The following is a 23,520-nucleotide window of genomic DNA, read 5'->3' as shown; positions in this document are numbered from 1 at the left end:
TGCCAAACAAAATCCACAATCACTTGTCTCAATGATTACCGCCCTGTAGCACTCACTCCCATAATGATGAAGTGCTTCGAGAGGCTGGTCAAGGACCATATCATCTCCAGACTCCCCCCCCCCCCACACTTGACCCGTTCCAGTTTGCTTACCGGACAAACCGTTCCACAGAGGACTCCATATCCTCTGCACTCTACCTGAGCCTGGCACATCTGGAGGACAAGAACACAGATGTGCGAATGCTGTTCTTGGACTTCAGTTCAGCATTCAACACGATCATCCCTCAGCACTTGGTAAGCAAATTGGGTCCACTGGGCCTTAGCACCCCCTTGTGTAACTGGCTACTGGACTTCCTCACTGACAGACCCCAGTCTGCGGGTTGGAAACAACATCACCAACATCATCTCTCTGAGCACCGGTTCCCCTCAGGGCTGTGTCCTGAGTCCACTGCTGTTTACCCTGATGACCCACGACTGTTGTGCCAGGTTCAGTACAAACCACATCATGAGGTTCGCGGATGACACAACAGTGCTGGGCCTTCTCCGGGACGACAATGAACTGGCTTACAGGGAGGAGGTGAAACAACTGGTGGACTGGTGCAACATGAGTAATCTGGTCCTGAATGTCGCAAAAACAAAGGAGATCATCGTTGACTTCAGGAGAAAACGTTGCAGGCACACACCACTCCACATCAGTGACACTGCGGTGGCGGTAGTCAGTAGCACTAAGTTCCTGGGGGTGCAGATCACAGACAGTCTGACCTGGTCCCTAAACACTGCAGCTCTAGTCAAGAGAGCCTAGCAGCGTTTGCACTTTCTGGGCCGGATGACAAGAGCACACCTCACCCATCCCATCCTCACCACGTTCTACAGGGGCACCATAGAGAGCATACTGACCAACTGCATCTCTGTCTGGTCTGGGGACTGCAAAGCCTCAGACTGGAAGTCCGTGCAGAGAGTGGTGAGGACGGCTGAGAAAATCATCGGGGCTTGACTTCCTTCCATCCAGGACATTGCACACAAACGCTGCTTGTCCAAGGCCAACAACATTATTAAAGACCCCACCCATCTCCATCACGGACTGTTCACCCTCCTGCCCTCTGGTCAAAGGTACTGCTGGATACGGAGCAGAACAGCCAGGTTCTGCAATAGCTTCTTCCCCCAAGCCATCAGACTCTTGAATTCACAATGATCCACCGCCATTATTTTATATGCGAGTCACTTATTTATTTATTTTTCTTTAATCAATTTTTATTATTTTGTGTTACCGGCACGGTAGCGCAGCGGTAGAGTTGCTGCTTTACAGCGAATGCAGCGCCGTCGACTCAGGTTCGATCCTGACTACGGGTGCTGCACTGTAAGGAGTTTGTACGTTCTCCCCGTGACCTGCGTGGGTTTTCTCCGAGATCTTCGGTTTCCTCCCACACTCCAAAGACGTACAGGTATGTAGGTTAATTGGCTGGGTAAATGTAAAAATTGTCCCTAGTGGGTGTAGGATAGTGTTAATGTACGGGGATCACTGGGCGGCACGGACTTGGAGGGCCGAAAAGGCCTGTTTCCGGCTGTATATATATGATATGATATGATATGAAGCCAGTTGCAACGGAATTTCGTTCAAATATGCACTCGTCTGTATAGTTTTGAATGAAAGTAAAGTTTTATTCATTCATTCATTCATTCATTCAGCACAGATCCTGATTCCACAATAATCAGAAACAAAAACAAGCTGTGAACAAGAGCTAGTTTAAAAGCATTAAATTCTCCAAGCAAGCTTTCGAAAGTTTTAGAGATATGGGTATAAAAGGTTTTTTTTTGTCACGTGTACCAATTAAGGTACAGTGATATGCGAATTACCATAAACCCATACGAAAATAAAAGCAACAAGACACAGAATTACAAAAAAGTGTTTCTGTTCCGTTGACGGACGCAGTTAACGCGTTGAAATGAACGGATCCGACAGCTCTGATTCCACTTGCTGTTTATTACTCTGTTCCCATATTTACATTCCCCCTGGTTTTATTTCCGCGCTCACTGGGGTTTTACGACGCGGAATTTGGGGATTAAATGGGAGCCGTTCAGCGCCGACCTGTTGTCCACCGGGTTTCTGCCCCACAGCCCCTGAGCCCCGCTCCTGACGCCGGTCCTGGGACCCCACCCTTTCACACACCCGGAGCGGAACCGGAGCAGATCCTCAGCCAGTTTCCATCCCAATGAGGCCCGAAGAAAGGATAAAGTTTCTCCGTGAATTTATTCCCAGTGAAGGTGTGGAGATGGGACTTGGTGTCCGCGTCGTAAAATGAAACTGTCCCGGACTCGTAACTGAGATAAACTCCCACCCTCCCGGGGATGGGACGGGCGGGGAGACGGGATGGAGGGGAGGTGACTGCATCAAACCCGTCATACCACCGCCTGATGCTCCAGACTCCAGTCTCCGGGGTCAGTGTGACCCATCCCTTCCTCTCCACAGACTCTGCGGCGACTCCCAGACTCCAGCCCCGACTCCCCGCCACCTCCACCTCCCAGTAATGTCTCCCCGATGTCAATCCCTCCGATCCCAGCACACACGGACTGCCTGTAAACCTCTTCCCGGTGTCAGGGAGACTCCTCCCGGTCCCGGTCCATCTCACCCTCTTCCGATCCTCAGACACCTCGAACCACGGACCCGCTGTTTCCACATCCAGGGTGACGGAGACTGGGGGGAGAAGCAGAGAATCAGAGAGTCCCCGGGGGTCGGGGGGAGACTCGGGCAGCGCGGCCCCGGGACCGGGGGAGAGGCCGCTCGGCCTCAGGCACAGGCGGGCGGACAACTGAAACCTTGCCCGGGGTTTCACCCCGACTACATCGGGTGGACAACAGACATCTCCCCCGGAGTTTTAATCCGGGGATGGAGAGGGGAATTTCGTGAGGTGGGGGAGGGTGGACGGGGAGGACGAGTGCGGAGAGTGAGGAGGTTTGCGAGATTGCGGAGGGGATGGAGGAATGAAGCGGGTTATTCAGATATGGAGGCAGATCGGAGCAGGTGGATATTGAGGTTAGCGGTAATTTGAGGTTGTTAAAGAGGAGGTAGAGGTGTGTGGTGGGGTCGTCATCATCACAGTGAAAGGGGGCAGACACGAGGGGCCAGATGACCTGCTCCTGTGTTTTTTGAGTGGAGGGTGAGACAAAGGGAAGGGTGGGTTTGTTAGTCAATTGGAGTGGGTGCAAAAGGGTTTACAACAACTTCATCAGGTCTGAAGGGCTAGGTTATCAGGTGAAGTTGGACCGTCATCAGGTCGTAATGTCATCAGTGAAAGTATTAGAATTAGGCCATTCGGCCCTTCAATTCTACTCCACCATTCAATCATGGCTGATCTACCTCTTCCTCCTAACCCCATTCTCCTGTCTTCTCCCCATAACCTCTGACATCTATACTAATCAAGAATCCAGCTATCTCTGCCTTAAAAATATCCATCGACTTGGCCTCCACAGCCTTCTGTGGCAATGAATTCCACAAATTTACCACCCTCTGATTAAAAGCATTTCCCCTCATCTCCTTCCTAACGGAACATCCTTTAATTCTGAGGCTCTGACCTTTCGTCCCTTCCTGCCCAAACCACCCCATCCCCGGACACATTCCCCTGCAACCGCAGGAGATGCAACACCTGTCCCTTTACCTCCCCCCTCAACTCCATCCAATTTATCCCAAAGAGGAGGAAAGATTCCAAGGGGAGTAAATGACACCCGTGGCTGACAAGGGAAGTCAAGGACAGCATAAAAATAAAAGAACAGAAGTACAACAAAGCAAAGAAGAGTGGGAAGCCAGAGGATTGGGACTCTTTTAAAGAGCAACAGAAGATGACTAAGGCAATACGTGGAGAAAAGATGAGGTACGAGGGTAAACTAGCTAATAATATAAAGGAGGATAGTAAAAGCTTTTTTAGGTATGTAAAGAGGAAAAAAATAGTCAAGGCAAATGTGGGTCCCTTGAAGACAGAAGCGGGAGAATTTATTATGGGAAACAAGGAAATGGCAGACGAGTTGAACCGGTACTTTGGATCTGTCTAGCGGAGTGAGGGGGTATGGGGAGAAGGCAGGAACGGGGTACTGATTGAGAGTGATCAGCCATGATCGCATTGAATGGCGGTGCTGGCTCGAAGGGCTGAATGGCCTACTCCTGCACCTATTGTCTATTGTCTACTGTCTATTGTCTTCACTAAGGAAGATACAAGCAATCTCCCAGGTGTTCTAGTGGGCAGAGATCCTAGGGTGACGGAGGAACTGAAGGAAATCCACATTAAGCAGGAAATGGTTTTGGGTAGACTGATGGGACTCAAGGCTGATAAATTCCCAGGGCCTGATGGTCTGCATCCAGGAGTACTTAAGGAGGTGGCGCTAGAAATTGTGGACGCACTGGTGATCATTTTCCAATTTTCTATAGATTCAGTATCAGTTCCTGTGGATTGGAGATAACTAATGTTGTCCCACTTTTTAAGAAAGGAGGGAGAGAGAAAACGGGAAATTATAGACCAGTTAAACTGACATCAGTGGTGGGGAAGATGCTGGAGTCAATTATAAAAGACAAAATTGCGGAGCATTTGGATAGTAGTAACAGGATTGTTCCGAGTCAGTATGGATTTACGATGGGGAAATCATGCTTGACTAATCTTCTGGAATTCTTCGAGGATGTAACCAGGAAAATTGACAGGGGAGAGCCGGTGGATGTGGTGTACCTTGACTTTCAGAAAGCCTTTGACAAGGTTCCACATAGGAGATTAGTGGGCAAAATTAGAGCACATGGTATTGGAGGTAGGGTACTGACATGGATAGAAAATTGGTTGACAGACAGAAAGCAAAGAGTGGGGATAAATGGGTCCCTTTCAGAATGGCAGGTAGTAACTAGTGGAGTACAGCAAGGCTCGGTGCTGGGACCGCAGTTATTTACAATATACATTAATGACTTGGATGAAGGGATTAAAAGTACCATTAGCAAATTTGGCCTTCATAACAAGAGGAGTTGAGTATAGGAGCAAAGAGGTCTTTCTGCAGTTGTACAGGGCCCTAGTGAGACCACACTTGGAATACTGTGTGCAGCTTTGGTCTCCAAATTTGAGGAAGGATATTCTTGCTATTGAGGGCGTGCAGCGTAGGTTTACCAGATTAATTCCCGAAATGGCGGGACTTTCAAATGTTGAAAGACTGGAGCGACTAGGCTTGTATACACTGGAATTTAGAAGGATGAGAGGAGATATTATCGAAACGTATAAGATTATTAAGGGGTTGGACACGTTAGAGGCAGGAAACATGTTCCCAATGTTGGGGGAGTCCAGAACACAGTATAAGAATAAGCCATTTAGAACTGAGATGAGGAAAAACTTTTTCAGTCAGAGTTGTGAATCTGTGGAATTCTCTGCATCAGAAGGCAGTGGAGGCCAATTCTCTGAATGCATTCAAGAGAGAGCTGGATAGAGCTCTTAAGGATAGCGGAGTCAGGGGGTATGGGGAGAAGGCAGGAACGGGGTACTGATTGAGAATGATCAGCCATGATCACATTGAATGGCGGTGCTGGCTCGAAGGGCCGAATGGCCTCCTCCTGCACCTATTGTCTATTGTCTTTAGATTGTTCCTCTGTCCCTCTCTTCCCCTCCCCTTCCAGTTCTCCCTCTGTCTTCCTGTCTCCACCTACATCCTTCCTTAGTCCCACCCGAAACGTCACCCTTTCCTTTTCTCCTGAGATGCTGCCTGACCTGCTGAGTTACTCCAGCATTTTTGTAAATAAATATCTAGTCCTAGACTCGCTCACTAATGGAAACATCCTCTCCACGTCCATTCTATCCAAACCTTTCACTATTCTGTATTTTTCAATGAGATCCCCCCTCATTCCTTTGAGCAACAGCGAGTACAGGCCCAATGCCGACAAACGCTCATCATAGGTTAATCTACTCATTCCTGAAAGAGACTATTCAGACTGGGACATTTTTTCTTGGGAGCCTGTCAGAGAGACATTATAGATGTGTATAAGATGCACAGACAAGGTGATTAGCCACAATACTTTACCCAAGGTCGGAGAGTCTAAACCTCGAGTGCATCAGTTTAAGGTGAGAGTGGAAACAATAAAAAGGACCCGAGGAGCAGGTTTTTCAGTCAGTGTAGATGTGGAACGATCTGACAGAGGAAGTGGGCGAGGCAGGTACAATTACAACAGTTCACAGAGAATTGGGTAGATACGTGGATAAGAAAGACTTGGAAGGATATGAGCCAGACTCAGGCAAGTGGGGCTAGCTTGGTTGGGCAACGTGGTTGGCATCGTCGAGTCGAGTCCAAGGGCCTGTTGCTGTGCTACAAAGCTCTCTGACTCTGTGATGCTTCCCAGCAGATGAGCAGGTGGGAGATCAAATCTTCAATTTCACTTCAGTTCAAAATAACATTAATCTTTGCATCTTTGTATAACTTAAAGATAGACCAATCAAAGGTAGACACAAAATGCTGGAGTAACTCAGCGGGACAGGGAGCAGCTCTGGAGAGAAGGAATGGGTGACGTTTCGGGTCGAGACCCTTCTTCAGACTGAAGATGCTGCCTGTCCCGCTGAGTCGCTCCAGCATTTTGTGTCTACATTCGATTTAAACCTGCAACTGCAGTTCTTTCGTACACATCTTACTTCAAGATGGCAGAAACAAGAACAATGGAAAAGGTATAAGCTTTACCTTGCTTGAAGTCATCAGATGTTTCTTTAAATGTTGTGTTGAATGAAACAGGGCAATGAAACTTTTCAATCGGCAAGGCCTCCTCGACCACCGACAGTGGTTTGGCTTCATCACGAACCCTGCGAATATTTAACAGCCGGTTATCAACTGAGCATTAGAAATGTTTTGTACTGTTCCACAAGAACTTACAATGTTTCCGTCAAGAGCATGTCCTACCTTCGCTTGCGACCAGCTTCCCCCTGAAAGAAATAAAACACAAATCTCAATTGACTGAGATGGACCGTCCTCATCCCGACAGCGGGAATTTGTCCACATTTCTACAACCCTCTGATAATTCCCATTTCCCAACTCTTATCGCCGCTGCCATGCAGATAGAAAGTGGACATTACCGGGGAAAAGCACAAGGAATGTTCATGATAATGACGCCATATCTGAGAGGATGGTGCTCAATGCAAAGACAGGGCAGGTCGTGGGATTTTATCTGAAGAATGATGAGATAGGATTTAAGTTTATCGGTGGATTTAAATGGGTGAGGATGAAATAATAGCTCTAATCGATGGGAGAGCAAAAATCAAAGCTGAAATGTAACGTGGACTTCAACAAATACCGAAAGGAATGCAGTCATGAGAACATGGACCTCACTTGCATTGGAGGGACTGAAGCCAACAGCAGAGATACATTTAAGGGCAAGCGGGATAAACACGTGAGCACTCCTGGAATTCGGGGTATTGTTACCGGGTGTGGTGAGTAGATGGGAGGGATGTTGAGTGGAGCAGAAATCTTGGCTAGATAGGATGGGCCGAATGGCCTGGTCTATGATGTAGAATGGGATGTCATTCTATGGTGAACAAAGGTGGGTAAAACAAACAGAGCAAATTCCCCCAAGGTGACCACCCACTGCTGATGGGAACCCGATATAGATGATCAATCTGCTGTGTGCGCCACATTCTAGATTTCAATGTTAATCCCCACAATGTGGTCATGGCTGATCTAGCCCAGGACTGAACTCCTCCGCTTTGTCCCATTCCCTTTCATTTCAGTTCCCCAAATTTTCAAAAATGTATCTTCCTCTGGTATAAATACGTCTAACAGGTTAAACCTCTCAGAGTCTCTTGGTTGGAGAATCCCAGAGATCTACTGCCCTCTGTCCATTCGTGGCCCTTGGGATCAGATATAGGATCACCCGTCGTAGTTCTGAACTCCACAGAATACAAACACCTCTCTACATTCCGGCCAGGCAGTCCTGAGATCCCATAGATTATGCAGGAGGCCAATTAGTTTGGGAACAACAGCTGGAACAGATGAAACATTTACCCAGTTCTGAATTACTGGTAAATGCAGCATGTATTTCTGAAATATCCCCCTCCATTTTGTGACTGCACTTTCACTTCGCCAGACTGTGGTGTAACCCCTCACCTTCAGTAACACCACACTGTCCTTTTGTTCCATCTGCTGCTGCAACTTAGAGAGTTCCTCCTGAATAGATTTTAAATTCTCTTCGATCTCTCCAAGATTTTTCTTCATTCTATTCAGAATCCTCTTCTCTTCCTCCCGGATATCTGCCAGTACGCGCTGCTCTTTCTCAGTGAGAATCTGGTGCAGTTCAGCAAACTGGGATGTGATCTTGGACTGAAGGTTGTGTGACTGTTCCTGTGAAATGAAAGGTGAAGATCAATATGTAATGTCACTGATTGTGTTTCCCTCAGACGTTGACGGTGACATTTATCCTGTGCATTTTTTATTTGCTTTGGCATTTCAATAGTTTGTCTAAATGCTTCTGAAATTTTGTGAGGGTAATCTGATAACCCATCAATCCTTTACCCCTAATGCAATTCCCAGCTGCCTTGTCCTTTTCAAGTGCCCATTAATTCCCATTTATCCGTCCACCACCCCCTAGTGGGGTGCCGCAAGCCTCATTGCTGGGACCGCAGTTATTTACAATATATATTAATGATTCAGAAGAAACATAGAAAAAAGGTGCAGGAGTAGGCCATTAGGCCCTTCGAGCCTGCACCGCCATTCAATATGATCATGGCTGATCATCCAGCTCAGTAACCTGGACCTGCCTTCTCTCCATACCCCCTGATCCCTTTAGCCATAAGGGCCACATCTAACTCCCTCTTAAATATAGCCAATGAACTGGCCTCAACTACCTTCTGTGGCAGAGAATTCCACAGACTCACCACTCTCTGTGTGAAGAAATGTTTTCTCATCTCGGTCCTAAAAGACTTCCCCCTTATCCTTAAGCTGTGACCCCTGGTTCTGGACTTCCCCAACATCGGGAACAATCTTCCTGCATCTAGCCTCTCCAACCCCTTAAGAATTTTATATGTTTCAATAAGATCCCCCCTCAGTCTCCTAAATCCCAGCGAGTATAAGCCTAGTCTATCCAGTCTTTCTTCATATGAAAGTCCTGCCATCCCAGGGATTAATCTGGTGAATCTTCTCTGTACTCCCTCTAAGGCTAGGATGTCTTTCCTCAGATTAGGAGACCAAAACTGTACACAATACTCCAGGTGCGGTCTCACCAAGGCCCTGTACAACTGCAGCAGAACCTCCTTGCTCCTATACTCAAATCCTCTTGCTATGAATGCTAACATACCATTCACTTTCTTCACTACCTGCTGCACCTGCACGCTTGCTTTCAATGACTGGTGCACCATGACACCCAGGTCACGTTGCATCTCCCCTTTTCCTAATTGGCCACCATTCAGGTAATACTCTGCTTTCCTGTTCTTGCCGGCAAAATGGATAACCTCACATTTATCCACATTATATTGCATCTGCCATGCATTTGCCCACTCTCCTAATCTATCCAAGTCACTCTGCAGCCTCCTAGCATCCTCCTCGCAGCTAACACTGCCACCCAGCTTCATGTCATCCGCAAACTTAGAGATGTTGCATTCAATTCCCTCGTCCAAATCATTAATATATATTGTAAATAACTGGGGTCCCAGCACTGAGCCTTGCGGTACCCCACTAGTCACTGCCTGCCATTCCGAAAAGGTCCCGTTTATTCCTACTCTTTGCTTCCTGTCCACCAACGAATTCTCTATCCATTTCAACACTGAACCCCCAATACCGTGTGCTTTAAGTTTGTACCCCAATCTCCTATGTGAGACCTTGTCGAAGGCCTTCTGAAAGTCCAGATATAACACATCGACTCGTTCTCCCTTATCCACTCTACTAGTTACATCCTCAAAAAATTCTATAAGTTTCGTCAGGCATGATTTGCCTTTCATAAATCCATGCTGACTTTGTCCGATGATTTCACCACTTTCCAAATGTGATGCTATCACATCTTTAATAACCGACTCTAGCATTTTCCCCACTACCGATGTTAGGCTAACTGGTCTATAATTCCCCGTTTTCTCTCTCCCTCCCTTTTTAAAAAGTGGGGTTACATTAGCTACCCTCCAATCCTCAGGAACTACTCCAGAACCTAAAGAGTTTTGAAAAATTATCACTAATGCATCCACTATTTCTGAGGCTACTTCCTTAAGCACTCTGGGATGCAGCCTATCTGGCCCTGGGGATTTATCGGCCTTTAATCCATTTAATTTACTTAACACCACTTCCCGACTAACCTGGATTACCCTCAGTTCCTCCATCTCGTTAGACCCCCGGTTCCCTGCTATTTCCGGCAGATTGTTTATGTCTTCCCTAGTGAAGACAGAACCAAAGTAGTTGTTCAATTGGTCTGCCATCTCCTTGTTCCCTATGATCAATTCATCTGTTTCCGACTGCCAGGGACCTACATTTGTCTTAACTAGTCTTTTTCTCTTCACATATCTATAAAAGCTTTTGCAGTCAGTTTTTATGTTCCCTGCCAGTTTTCTCTCATAATCTATTTTCCCTTTCCTAATTAAGCCCTTTGTCCTCCTCTGCTGGACTCTGAATTTCTCCCAGTCCTCTGGTATGATACTTTTTCTGGCTAATTTATATGCTCCATCTTTTCTTTTAATACTATCCTTGATTTCCCCTGTTAGCCACGGATGCACTACCTTTCCTGGTTTGTTCTTTTGCCAAACTGGGATGAACAATTGTTGTAGTTCATCCATGCAATCTTTAAATGCCTTCCATTGCATGTCTACCGTCAACCCTTTAAGTATAAATTGCCAGTCTATCTTGGACAATTCACGTCTCATACCCTCGAACGTACCTTTCTTTAAGTTCAGAACACTTGTTTCTGAATTGACTTTGTCACTCTCCATCCTAATGAAGAACTCCACCATATTATGGTCACTTTTGCCTAAGGGGCCTCGCACAACAAGACTGCTAACTAACCCTTCCCCATTACTCAATACCTAGTCTAGAATGGCCTGCTCTCTCGTTGGTTCCTCGACATGTTGGTTTAGAAAACCATCTCGCAAACATTCCAAGAAATCCTCTTCCTCAGCACCCCAGCCAATTTGGTTCACCTAATCTATATGTAAATTGAAGTCACCCATTATAACTGCTGCACCTTTAGTGCACGCATTTCTAATTTCCTGTTTGATGCCATCCCCAACCTCACAACTGCCTTCTGAGGGAAGTAAATGTAACATCTCCAAGTTTGCGGATGCCACAAAGCTGGGCGGCAGTGTGAGCTGCGAGGAGGATGTTGTGAGGCTGCAGGGTGAGTTGGACAGGTTGGGTGAGTGGGCAGATGCATGGCAGATGCAGTAAAATGTGAATAAATATGACGTTATCCACTTTGGTGGCAAGAACAAGAAGGCAGATTATTATCTGAATGGTGTCAGGTTAGGATAAGAGGGGTACAACAAGACCTGGGTATCCTTGTACATCAGTCAATGAAAGTAAGCATGCAGGAACAGCAGGCAGTGAAGAAAACCAATGGCATGTTGACCTTCATTGTGAGAGGATTTGAGTTTAGGAGCAAGGAGGTCCGACTGCAGTTGTGCAGGGTCCTGTTCAGGCCACACCTGGAAAATTGTGTGCTGTTTGTTCTCCTAATTTAAGGAAGGACATTCTTGAGGGAGTGCAGTGTAGGTTCATCAGGTTAATTACCGGGATGGCGGGACTGACATATGATGAAAGAATGTATCACAAAATGCTGGAGTAACTCAGCAGGTCAGGCAGCATCTAGGAGAGAGGGAATGGGTGACGTTTCGGGTCGAGACCCTTCTTCAGCCTGATTCTGAATGGGTCGACTGGGCTTGTATTCACTGGAATTTGATAGGATCTTATAGAAACATGTAAAATTCTTTAGGGATTGGAGAGGTTAGGTGCAGGAAAATTGTTCCCGATATTGGGGGAGTCAGAACCAGGGGTTATAGTTTAAGAATAAAAAGTAGGCCGTGATCATATTGAATGACGGTGCTGGCTCGAAGGGCCGAACGGCCTACTCCTGCACCTATTTTCTATGCAGCACCCGAGGTCAGGATCGAACCCGCTCACCAGAACTAGGAGACAGCAGCACTTTTTGTGTCACTGCGCTGCCCTGTTATTATACGCGTCACAGGGATCAAACCTGCACAAGATCAGGAAATCGAAACTTAAAAGCCTCACCAGAACTCCAGACATCTTCTCTTTCTGTTGCTGCTCCATTTGCAGGATCCCTGATTTATCTTTTGTGAGAGACTGGATGGAAGCTTTAACCTGACCCTGCGATTGTGTTTGAAAATCGGAGAATAAAAGTGTTAGACAATAAAAACGGAATTAAACAATGATGCGATCAAAATCGGTTTGCTTTTACCTTGTAGTTTTCAACAGCTTCTTTAACCGGCATGAAGCGGTGATCTCTGTGTTCCCGCCCAGCTTCACAAACCAGGCAGATCAGCTTCTTGTCAGTTTCACAAAACAGCTTCAGTTCTTCCTGATGTTCCTCGCAGTGAAGTTTACTTTCCTTCTCTGTCCAATTCAGGCTCAGTGTTCGAGCTTTCTCAGCCAGTCTCGCCAAGGCCCGACTCACCCTGAGGGTGCGGTCTGTAAACTCCTCTCTACATTCCGGGCAGGAGTTTCTCTCCTCCCTGTCCCAACTCTGTGTGATACAGGAGCGGCAGAAGTTGTGCCCACACTCCAGTGACACCGGATCGGTGAAGAAATCCAGGCAGATGGGACAAACTGCCTCCTCGGTTAAACTCTCGAACTGGTCTTTCGAAGCCATTTTAACTCCGCCTCTTCCTGGTTCAAAATGCATTCTCTTTCGCGCAGCTGCTGATCAAAGATACTAGAGGAGAAAGATAGACCACTCGACCCTTGAAACCGTAGTAGGTCATGGCGGCATTTTAGTAGCAGAAACTTGCAGAAACATTTAAAAAGAAAAATAGCTAAAATCTGTGAATTGATAGATGAGATATATTCTGCATTTTACTGGCATCATCACACATACTGTTCCCCAAAACACTGATTACACTACTTGAGGCGGGTCTTGCCGTTGATAGGCAGATGGTTGGACAAAGGCCAGAGATGAGAAGACAGAAGGTGTGTGACAAAATGATTGAGGACTTGCGAATTGTGTCCTGATCTTCAAACAGTCTTCTCCTCAGACGGCCAAAGGTTGTGCAGGTGCACTGAAGGCGCTGGTGAGTTTCACCATCAATGTCTGCCTTCCTCTGGGAAGAGGAACGCCGGCCAGAGCACCCGAGGGTCACCATCGTTACGACCATTTTAAAGGTAGGAGACAAATCCACCCGCGGAAACTATGGAGGGTTCCCCCGCTCTCTAACACAGGGAGGGGGTCAGTTACACATTAAACTGTCCTGAATATAGACGGAAGCGGAGAGGAGCGCTTGGGACAGTGTAAGGCAGGGTAAAATGTTGGAAACAACTGCAGAGTGGATTCACGAAGATGGTGCCAGGATTTGAGGGTCAGAGCGAAAGGGAGAGGTTGACAATAGACAATAGGTGCAGAAGTAGGCCATTCAGCCCCTCGAGCCAGCACCGCCATTCAATGCGATCGTGGCTGATCACTCTCAATCAGTACCCCGTTCCTGCCTTCTCCCCATACCCCCTCACTCCGCTATCCTTAAGAGCTCTATCCAGCTCTCTCTTGAAAACATCCAACGAACTGGCCTCCACTGCCTTCTGAGGCAGAGAATTCCACACCTTCACCACTCTCTGACTGAAAAAGTTCTTCCTCATCTCCGTTCTAAATGGCCTACCCCTTATTCTTAAACTGTGGCCCCTTGTTCTGGACTCCCCCAACATTGGGAACATGTTTCCTGCCTCTAATGTGTCCAATCCCCTAATTATCTTATATGTTTCAATAAGATCCCCCCTCATCCTTCTAAATTCCAGTGTATACAAGCCTAATTGCTCCAGCCTTTCAACATATGACAGTCCCGCCATTCCGGGAATTAACCTAGTGAACCTACGCTGCACGCCCTCAATAGCAACAATATCCTCCTCAAATTTGGAGACCAAAACTGCACACAGTACTCCAGGTGCGGTCTCACCAGGACCCGGTACAACTGTAGAAGGACCTCTTTGCTCCTATACTCAACTCCTCTTGTTATGAAGGCCAACATTCCATTGGCTTTCTTCACTGCCTGCTGTACCTGCATGCTTCCTTTCAGTGACTGATGCACTAGGACACCCAGATCTCGTTGAACATCCCCTCTTCCTAACTTGACACCATTCAGATAATAATCTGCCTTTCTATTCTTACTTCCAAAGTGAATAACCTCACACTTATCTACATTAAACTGCATCTGCCATGTATCCGCCCACTCACACAACCTGTCCAAGTCACCCTGCAGCCTTATTGCATCTTCCTCACAATTCACACTACCCCCCAGCTTAGTATCATCTGCAAATTTGCTAATGGTACTTTTAATCCCTTCATCTAAGTCATTAATGTATATCGTAAACAGCTGGGGTCCCAGCACCGAACCTTGCGGTACCCCACTGGTCACTGCCTGCCATTCCAAAAGGGACCCATTTATCCCCACTCTTTGCTTTCTGTCTGTCATCCAATTTTCTATCCATGTCAGTACCCTACCCCCAATACCATGTGCTCTAATTTTCCCACTAATCTCCTATGTGGGACCTTGTCGAAGGCTTTCTGAAAGTCGAGGTACACCACATCCACTGACTCTCCCCTGTCAATTTTCCTAGTTACATCCTCAAAAAATTCCAGTAGATTTGTCAAGCATGATTTCCCCTTCGTAAATCCATGCTGACTCGGAATGATCCTGTTACTGCTATCCAAATGCTCAGCAATTTCGTCTTTTATAATTGACTCCAGCATCTTCCCCACCACTGATGTCAGACTAACTGATCTAGAATTACCCGTTTTCTCTCTCCCTCCTTTCTTAAAAAGTGGGATAACATTTGCTAACCTCCAATCCACAGGAACTGATCCTGAATCTATAGAACATTGAAAAATGATCTCCAATGCTTCCACTATTTCTAGAGCCACCTCCTTAAGTACCCTGGGATGCAGACCATCAGGCCCTGGGGATTTATCAGCCTTCAGTCCCATCAGTCTACCCAAAACCATTTCCTGCCTAATGTGGATTTCCTTCAGTTCCTCCATCACCCTAGGTTCTCCGGCCCCTAGAACATTTGGGAGATTGTGTGTATCTTCCTCAGTGAAGACAGATCCAAAGTAACGGTTTAACTCGTCTACCATTTCTTTGTTCCCCATAATAAATTCCCCTGCTTCTGTCTTCAAGGGACCCACATTTGCCTTGACTATTTTTTTCCTCTTCACCTACCTAAAAAAAACTTTTGCTATCCTCCTTTATATTATTGGCTAGTTTACCCTCGTACCTCATCTTTTCTCCCCATATTGCCTTTTTAGTTAACTTTTGTTGCTCTTTAAAAGAGTCCCAATCCTCTGTCTTCCCACTTCTCTTTGCTATGTTATACTTCCTCTCCTTAATTTTTATGCTGTCCTTGACTTCCCTTGTCAGCCACAGGTGTCTCTTAGAGTCTTTCCGCCTCTTTGGGATAAATTGATCCTGCAACCTCTGCATTATTCTCAGGAATACCTGCCATTGCTGTTCTACCGTGGGCAGGGAAGGATTTATTAATTGGAGTGCAGGAAGCTGAAGTGCATAAGATCAAGAGGTGAATAGACAGGGTGAATGCACAGTCTGTTACCCGGAGCAGTGGAATCGAGAACTAGAGGATACAGGTTTGTGGTGAGAGGTGCAAGATTTAATCGGAAGCTGAGGAACAACATTTTCACACAGAAGGTCGTGGGTGTCTGGAACAAGCTGCCAGAGGGGGTAAGTAAGGCTGGACAACATCGTGGAGTGGGGTTGAAGCCCCGTTTCCTGAACAAAGAGGACACCTCCGAGTCACCCCTCCTCCTCTTGCTCCACCTCTCCCTTACCCCTCCTCTTCCTCTCCTTCACCCCTCCTCCTCTCCCTCTCCTCCACTCCCTCTCCTCCTCTCCCTCACCCCTCCATTTCCCTCTCCTCCTCTCCCTCACCCCTCCATTTCTCTCTCCTCCTCCACTCCGGGCCTCCATGGCCGCCTCTCTCCGCAGCCGCCGCCGCTCCTTGTGGAGCCGCTGCCGGTCGGGGTCGGAGCCGCCGCTATAGGCCCGGCGGAGAGGGTGGAGGAGGGGGATGAGGAGCCGCGGCAATAATCACCTCCACAAGTTCCACGGCATGATTTGGCACAGAATACAGGAAGAACAATGCAATAGTCTTGTCGTGGTTCAATCTGAGCCCCAGCCCACTGTCCCAATGCACATTATAAGCAGATGCCACTGTGCTAAATGTTGCAACACTGAGGGCAATTTACCGAGGCCAATTAACCAACACACCCGCTTGCCTTTTGGAGGTGGGAGAAACCCGCAGCACCTGCAGGAAACCCACGTGGTCACAGGGAAAACGTGCAAACTCCAAACAGACTGCAACAGAGGTCAGGTTTGAACTCTGGTCTGTGGCCCTGTGAGGCAAAGGGTCTCCCTGCAGCTCCACGGCACGTCAAATGTCCCCACCTGCGCAAACTCTCCTGATAATCAACCCTTCCAGACCCGACAGAGTCCTCGTAAATCTTCTTGCACTCTCTCCAGTTTGCCAACAACCTCATTGTGTCAAACGCTGTCTTTAATATCTTGACGTTTGAAAGAATGAGCAACAAACACATTCTTCACCTCCCTGCCTGTCACCGTTGCATCTTCCATGGCACTGTGTACCTGCACCCCGACATCTCTCCGTTCTATAAAGCTTCCCGTTTACTGTCTATGTCCTGCCCTGGTTTGTCTCAGCAATCTGCATCGGCTCACCTTCACATGAATAAATCCCACCTGCCGTTCCTGAGCCCATTGGCCCAGTTCACAGGGATCCCATTTACTCTCAGGTAACCTTCTTCACTCTCCACAATGTCACCAATTTTTGTTTCATCTGCAAACTGACTAACCGTGCAACCTACATACACACCCAATCGTGTATATAAATAAGGAACAACAGTGGACTCTGTCTCCAGTCTGAAAAACAACCCACTACCAACATCCTCTGTCTGTGACCTTCAGGTAATGTTGTGTTCCATCGGCTAGTTCACCCCGGATTCCATGAGATCCAACCTTCCAGAGCGGCCTCCCACGCGGTGTGTAGAGGTTGCATCTCTCAGAGGGCAGTGAATATCAACCCTCCTCCTTTTGCTCCTCCTCCCGCTCAACCATCCCCTTCCTCTCCTTCATCCCTCCTCCTCTCCCTCTCCACCACACCCTCATCCTCATCCTCTCCCTCTCCCCGCAGCACCTCCTCACAAGCCCCCCCCGTCATCCTCTCCTCCACCTCTCCTCCATACCCCTCCTCTTCCTCTCCTTCACCTCTCCTCCTCCTCACCCCTCTTCCTCTCCACCTCTTCCTCATCCCTCTCCTTCCCCTCCTCTCCCTCGACTCCTCTTCTTCACCTCCTCACCCTTCCATTTTGCGCTCCATTTCTCTCTCCTCCTCTCCCTCACCCCTCCATTTACGAACCCACACGTCTTTGGGATATGGGAGGAAACCGGAGCACCTGGAGGAAACCCATGTAGTCACAGGGAGAATGTGCAAACTCCACACGGACAGTACCCGAGGTCAGGATGGAAACCCTGGTATCTGGCACCGTGGGGCAGCGGCTCTACCATCTAGGCCACTGTGCCACCCGAGGGAAAAAGCAAAAAAGGGGGTTATGCCGATAGTTTTAAACCGAGGAGGAAGCGTGCCTGGAGCATGAAGACCAGAAATACTTGATTGGGCCAAATGGTCTGTTTGTGTGTCGGAAGGAACTGCAAATGCTGCTTTAAACCAAACATAGACACAAATTGCTGGAGTAACTCAGCGGGACAGGCGGCATCTCCGAATGGAAGGAATGGGTGAGGTTTTGGGTCGAGACCCCTCTTTAGATGTCTGTTTGTGTCATTTGCATCCAATGAATAATTCAAACAAACCCACAAAAATATTTCAAAGAACATTAAAATTGTCATTGAAAAGGCTGCAATATTAGAAACAGAATCTGCAGTTTATATTAATAATCTAAATTTAAATATACATTCCTGCTGTAATGTAATAGTTGCATTCCTAGCAAACTTGTGTTAATAGAAAAATCACACGATTAAAAACTGGAAGGGGCGATTTGGGACCACAGTTTGGGGCTGGCACGAACAGTTACAATGCCCCTGCAGGATTTGCAGAATAAAAGTCTCGCTTTTTCGCACAGTCCTTCTTGTAGAATGTTGTGTGTCATTCATGTATACATGTCGTTAAACTGGAAAGATTACAGAGAAGTTTTACAAAGATGTTGCCAGGACTTGAGGGCCTGAGCAATAGGGAGAGGTTGAACAGGCTCGGACTTTATTCCTTGGAGCGCAGGAGGATGAGGGGTCACCTTATGATGATGTATACGATCCTGAAGTGAATAGCTAGGGTAGAGGCACAGAGTCTTTTACTCAGAGTCGGGGAATCAAGAACCAGAGGACATAGGTTTAAGGTGAGACGGGGGAAAGATTTCACAGGAACATGAGGGGTCACTTTTTTAATACAAAGGGTGGTAGGTACGTGGAACGGGCTGTCTTCCTATTGAGGGAGTGCAACGCGGGTTCACAAGGTTAATTCCCGGGATGGCGGGACTGTCATATGATGAAAGAATGGAGCTGCAGGGCTTGTATTCACTGGGATTTAGAAGGATGAGCGGGGATCTTATAGAAACACATAAAATGATGAAGGGATTGGACACGCTGGATGCAGGAAACATGTTCCCGGTGTTGGGGGAGTCCAGAACCAGGGGTCACACACAGTTTAAGAATAAGGGGTCAGCCATTTAGAACTGAGATGACGAAAAACTTTTCACCCAGAGAGTTGTGAATCTGTGGATTCACTGGATATATTCAAGAGAGAGTTAGATAGAGCTCTAGGGGCTCGTGGAACCAAGGGATATGGGGAGAAGGCAGGAACAGGGCACTGATTGTGGATGATCAGCCATACCACACTGAATGGCGGTCCTGGCTCGAAGGGCCAAATGGCCTCCTCCTGCACCTATTGTCTATTTATCTATGTGTCCCATCTTGTCCCCCTCCCCTCAACATCTCCTCTTCTGCCTGCCCTCCTTTCCCACCCCTCCTCCCTCCTCCCTTCCCGCCCCTCACCCCCCCTCCTCTTTTTCCCCTTCACTTCTCCTCCCCAAACACCTCCCTCCCCCCCCCCCCATAACCCGCCCTTCCCCTTTTTCCTCCCTCTTCCCTCTCCAGGTTGGGACCAGGCCGCGTCTCCATGGAGACGGGCCCCGCCGTTGCCCCCCTCTCCCCCATCTCCGGTCGCCATTGTTACTCACCCCCTCTGCTCCGGCTCCGGCGCCTGCGCGCCCATCTACACGTCACCAGCCGGCGCCGCTATTCCGCCCCCGACACGTGACAAAAGGTCGACATTGTCCCGCCCCGGACACGTGACTTCATTCAACCGCCCCCGGCACGTGACACCAGATCTTCATTCTCTCGCCCCGAAACGTGACACCAATCCCCATTCACCCGTCCCGGACACGAGACACCAGACCCCTTTCTCCCGACACGTGACAGCAGACCCCATTCACTAGCCCCGACACGTGACACCAGATTACCATTCAACCCGCCCCAACACGTGACACCAGATCTCCATTCAACCCGCCCTCGACAGTTGTCTCCGTCCACACCCCTTTCCCCCCGGCACCTGACAATAGGCTCATCCGACCACCCACCCACGGCACGTGACACCAGAGTGACGTAACTCAGGGCGCTCCCATTGTCCTGCCCTCCGCACGTGACAAGGGCCCCCGTTCCCCCAGTCTCATCCTGGCTTTAAAGATTGGCAACTCTTTGAAGCTTTGGTCATGGGGATGAACATAAGTTGCAGAAGTGAAGTTCCAGGAAGTTATCCACAGTGCCAGTCAACAAAACAGTTGTGTTTATTTCTAAATCATTCTGTTCAGTGAAAAGGGATAGACAAACAGCCGTGTTTAAACGTGTTCATTCATTAAAAATTCTCCTGGGAGCCCTTGACTTGGTCACCCAACCTACGCATGGACTGACAGTCGGAGCTTCACATGTTTCAGTGTCCCATCTGCAAAGACCACAGCACTCACTTTGTCCAACTCATTGGTGAGGCTGCACTGGAGAATATTATGTTCAAAAGGACACAAAGTGCTGGAGTAACTCAACGGGTCACAAGTGATAGGAGCAGAATTGGGACATTTAGATTTAGAGATACAGCGCAGAAACAGGCCCTTCGGCCCACCGGCTCCGCGCCGCCCAGTGATCCACTAGGGACAACTTTTACATTCGCCCAGCCAATTAACCTACAAACCCGTACGTCTTTGGAGTGTGGGAGGAAACCGAAGATCTCGGAGAAACCCCACGCAGGGCACTGGGAGAACGTACAAACTCCGTACAGATAGATTAGGCGAGTGGGCAAATGCATGGCAGATGCAATATAATGTGGATAAATGTGAGGTTATCCACTTTGGCGGCAAGAACAGGAAAGCAGAGTATTACCTGAATGGTGACCGATTGGGAGAAGGGGAGATGCAACGTGACCTGGGTGTCATGGTGCACCAGTCATTGAAAGCAAGTATGCAGGTGCAGCAGGCAGTGAAGAAAGCGAATGGTATGTTGGCATTCATAGCAAGAGGATTTGAGTTTAGGAGCAGGGAGGTTCTGCTGCAGTTGTACAGGGCCTTGGTGAGACCGCACCTGGAGTATTGTGTGCAGTTTTGGTCTCCTAACCTGAGGAAAGACGTTCTTGCCTTAGAGGGAGTACAGAGAAGGTTCACTAGATTGATCCCTGGGATGGCGAGACTTTCTTATGAAGAAAGACTGGATAGACTAGGCTTGTACTCGCTGGAATTTAGAAGACTGAGGGGGGATCTTATAGAAACATATAAAATTCTTAAGGGGTTGGAGAGGCTAGATGCGGGAAGATTGTTCCCGATGTTGGGGGAGTCCAGAACCAGGGGTCACAGCTTAAGGATAAGGGGGAAGTCTTTTAGGACCGAGATGAGAAAACATTTCTTCACACAGAGAGTGGTGAGTCTGTGGAATTCTCTGCCACAGAAGGTAGTTGAGGCCAGTTCATTGGCTATATTTAAGAGGGAGTTAGATGTAGCCCTTTTTGCTAAAGGGATCAGGGGGTATGGAGAGAAGGCAGGTACAGGCTACTGAGCTGGATGATCAGCCATGATCATATTGAATGGCAGTGCAGGCTCGAAGGGCCGAATGGCCTACACCTGCACCTATTTTCTATGTTTCTAGTAGAGTACCCATAGTCAGGATCAAACCTGAGTCTCCGGCGCTGCATTCGCTGTAAGGCAGCAACTCTACCGCTGCGCCACCATTCGGCCCATTGTCTACTCCGCCATTCAATCACGGCTGATCTCTCTCTCCCTCCTAACCCCATTCTCCTGCCTTCTCCCCATAACCTCTGATATCCAAAATAATCAAGAATCTATCTATTTCTGCCGTAAAAACATCCACTGATGGCCTCCACAGCCATGTGTGGCAAAGAATTCCACAGACTCACGACCCTCTGGCAAAATGGAAATCCTCCTCATCTCCTTCCCAAAAAAACAGTCTTTAATTCTGAGGCTGTGACAATAGACAATAGGTGCAGGAGTAGGCCATTCAGCCCTTCGAGCCAGCACCGCCATTCAATGCGATCATGGCTGATCACTCTCAATCAGTACCCCGTTCCTGCCTTCTCCCCATACCCCCTCACTCCGCTATCCTTAAGAGCTCTATCCAGCTCTCTCTTGAAAGCATCCAACGAACTGGCCTCCACAGCCTTCTGAGGCAGAGAATTCCACACCTTCACCACTCTCTGACTGAAAAAGTTCTTCCTCATCTCCGTTCTAAATGGCCTACCCCTTATTTTTAAACTGTGGCCCCTTGTTCTGGACTCCCCCAACATTGGGAACATGTTTCCTGCCTCTAATGTGTCCAATCCCCTAATTATCTTATATGTTTCAATAAGATCCCCCCTCATCCTTCTAAATTCCAGTGTATACAAGCCTAATTGCTCCAGCCTTTCAACATAGGACAGTCCCGCCATTCCGGGAATTAACCTAGTGAACCTACGCTGCACGCCCTCAATAGCAACAATATCCTTCCTCAAATTTGGAGACCAAAACTGCACACAGTACTCCAGGTGCGGTCTCACCAGGGCCCGGTACAACTGTAGAAGGACCTCTTTGCTCCTATACTCAACTCCTCTTGTTATGAAGGCCAACATTCCATTGGCTTTCTTCACTGCCTGCTGTACCTGCATGCTTCCTTTCAGTGACTGATGCACTAGGACACCCAGATCTCGTTGAACATCCCCTCTTCCTAACTTAACACCATTCAGATAATAATCTGCCTTTCTATTCTTACTTCCAAAGTGAATAACCTCACACTTATCTACATTAAACTGCATCTGCCATGTATCCACCCACTCACACAACCTGTCCAAGTCACCCTGCGGCCTTATTGCATCTTCCTCACAATTCACACTACCCCCCACCTTAGTATCATCTTCAAATTTGCTAATGGTACTTTTAATCCCTTCATCTAAGTCGTTAATGTATATCGTAAATAGCTGGGGTCCCAGCACCGAACCTTACGGTACCCCACTGGTCACTGCCTGCCTTTCGGAAAGGGACCCATTTATCCCCACTCTTTGCTTTCTGTCTGTCAACCAATTTTCTATCCATGTCAGTACCCTACCCCCAATACCATGTGCTCTAATTTTGCCCACTAATCTCCTATGTGGGACCTTGTCGAAGGCTTTCTGAAAGTCGAGGTACACCACATCCACTGACACTCCCCTGTCAATTTTCCTAGTTACATCAGTCTACCCAAAACCATTTCCTGCCTAATGTGGATTTCCTTCAGTTCCTAAATCACCCTAGGTTCTCCGGCCCCTAGAACATTTGGGAGATTGTGTGTATCTTCCTCAGTGAAGACAGATCCAAAGTAACGGTTTAACTCATCTGCCATTTCTTTGTTCCCCATAATAAATTCCCCTGCTTCTGTCTTCAAGGGACCCACATTTGCCTTGACTATTTTTTTCCTCTTCACAATACAATACAATACAATACAATATATCTTTATTGTCATTGTACCCAGGGGTACAACGAGATTGGGAATGCGCCTCCCATACGATGCAATAATTTAGGTAATTTAGACAGCAGCAACCCAACGAAACGAACAGTTGTAACAGTTTTGGACAGGGTAAAGTGCAAGTTGATCTATGCGTTGTGGCCATCCGGCTCAGCAGGACCGGTTCATAGCAGCTATGGCCCTGGGGATGAAGCTGTTCCTGAGTCTGGAGGTGCGGGCATAGAAGGCCTTGTATCGTCTGCCTAAAAAAACTTTTTCTATCTGACCTCTAGACCTAGACTCTCCCACTGGTGGAAACATCATCTCCACTCTATCCAAGCCTTTCATTA

At 47.8% G+C, this 23,520-nt stretch overlaps 1 protein-coding gene across 3 annotated transcripts; it reads right to left on the bottom strand.

Moving 5' to 3' along the window:
* Positions 1–1,669: 1,669 nt before the first annotated feature.
* On the bottom strand, positions 1,670–19,515 carry LOC144590946 (zinc-binding protein A33-like). 3 transcript variants are annotated; one of them, XM_078395307.1, is made up of 7 exons: positions 19,399–19,515; positions 12,379–12,852; positions 12,192–12,287; positions 8,097–8,330; positions 6,897–6,919; positions 6,681–6,799; positions 1,670–2,691 (listed from the first exon to the last, which is right to left on the bottom strand). In XM_078395307.1, exons 2-7 carry the CDS (start codon positions 12,820–12,822, stop codon positions 2,159–2,161), a joined length of 1,449 nt encoding a protein of 482 aa, XP_078251433.1. In that variant the 5' UTR covers positions 12,823–12,852; positions 19,399–19,515; the 3' UTR covers positions 1,670–2,158. The 3 variants fall into 3 exon arrangements, with proteins under 3 accessions (XP_078251433.1, XP_078251430.1, XP_078251432.1); XM_078395304.1 differs by having other exon boundaries at positions 12,379–12,880; positions 19,399–19,499; XM_078395306.1 differs by lacking the exon at positions 19,399–19,515 and having other exon boundaries at positions 12,379–13,800.
* Between the last annotated feature and the right edge of the window lie 4,005 nt (positions 19,516–23,520).

The sequence above is a fragment of the Rhinoraja longicauda genome, unplaced genomic scaffold, assembly GCF_053455715.1.
Source record: "Rhinoraja longicauda isolate Sanriku21f unplaced genomic scaffold, sRhiLon1.1 Scf000421, whole genome shotgun sequence".
Classification (NCBI taxonomy): domain Eukaryota; kingdom Metazoa; phylum Chordata; class Chondrichthyes; order Rajiformes; family Arhynchobatidae; genus Rhinoraja; species Rhinoraja longicauda.
Note: the sequence above shows the minus strand (reverse complement) of the source record. Positions and strands in the feature narration are given on the sequence as shown.

What these genes read in the sequence shown, in the direction of transcription:
- LOC144590946 (XM_078395307.1), bottom strand. Translation starts at nt 12,822, where the DNA reads ATGCATTTTGAACCAGGAAGAGGCGGAGTTAAAATGGCTTCGAAAGAC. An exon ending in AAGCTGTTGAAAACTACAAG is followed by an intron (nt 12,288 to 12,378) that starts GTAAAAGCAAAC and finishes ACACAATCGCAG; the next exon opens with GGTCAGGTTAAAGCTTCCAT. An exon ending in ACAGTGTGGTGTTACTGAAG is followed by an intron (nt 6,920 to 8,096) that starts GTGAGGGGTTAC and finishes TATTTCTTTCAG; the next exon opens with GGGGAAGCTGGTCGCAAGCG.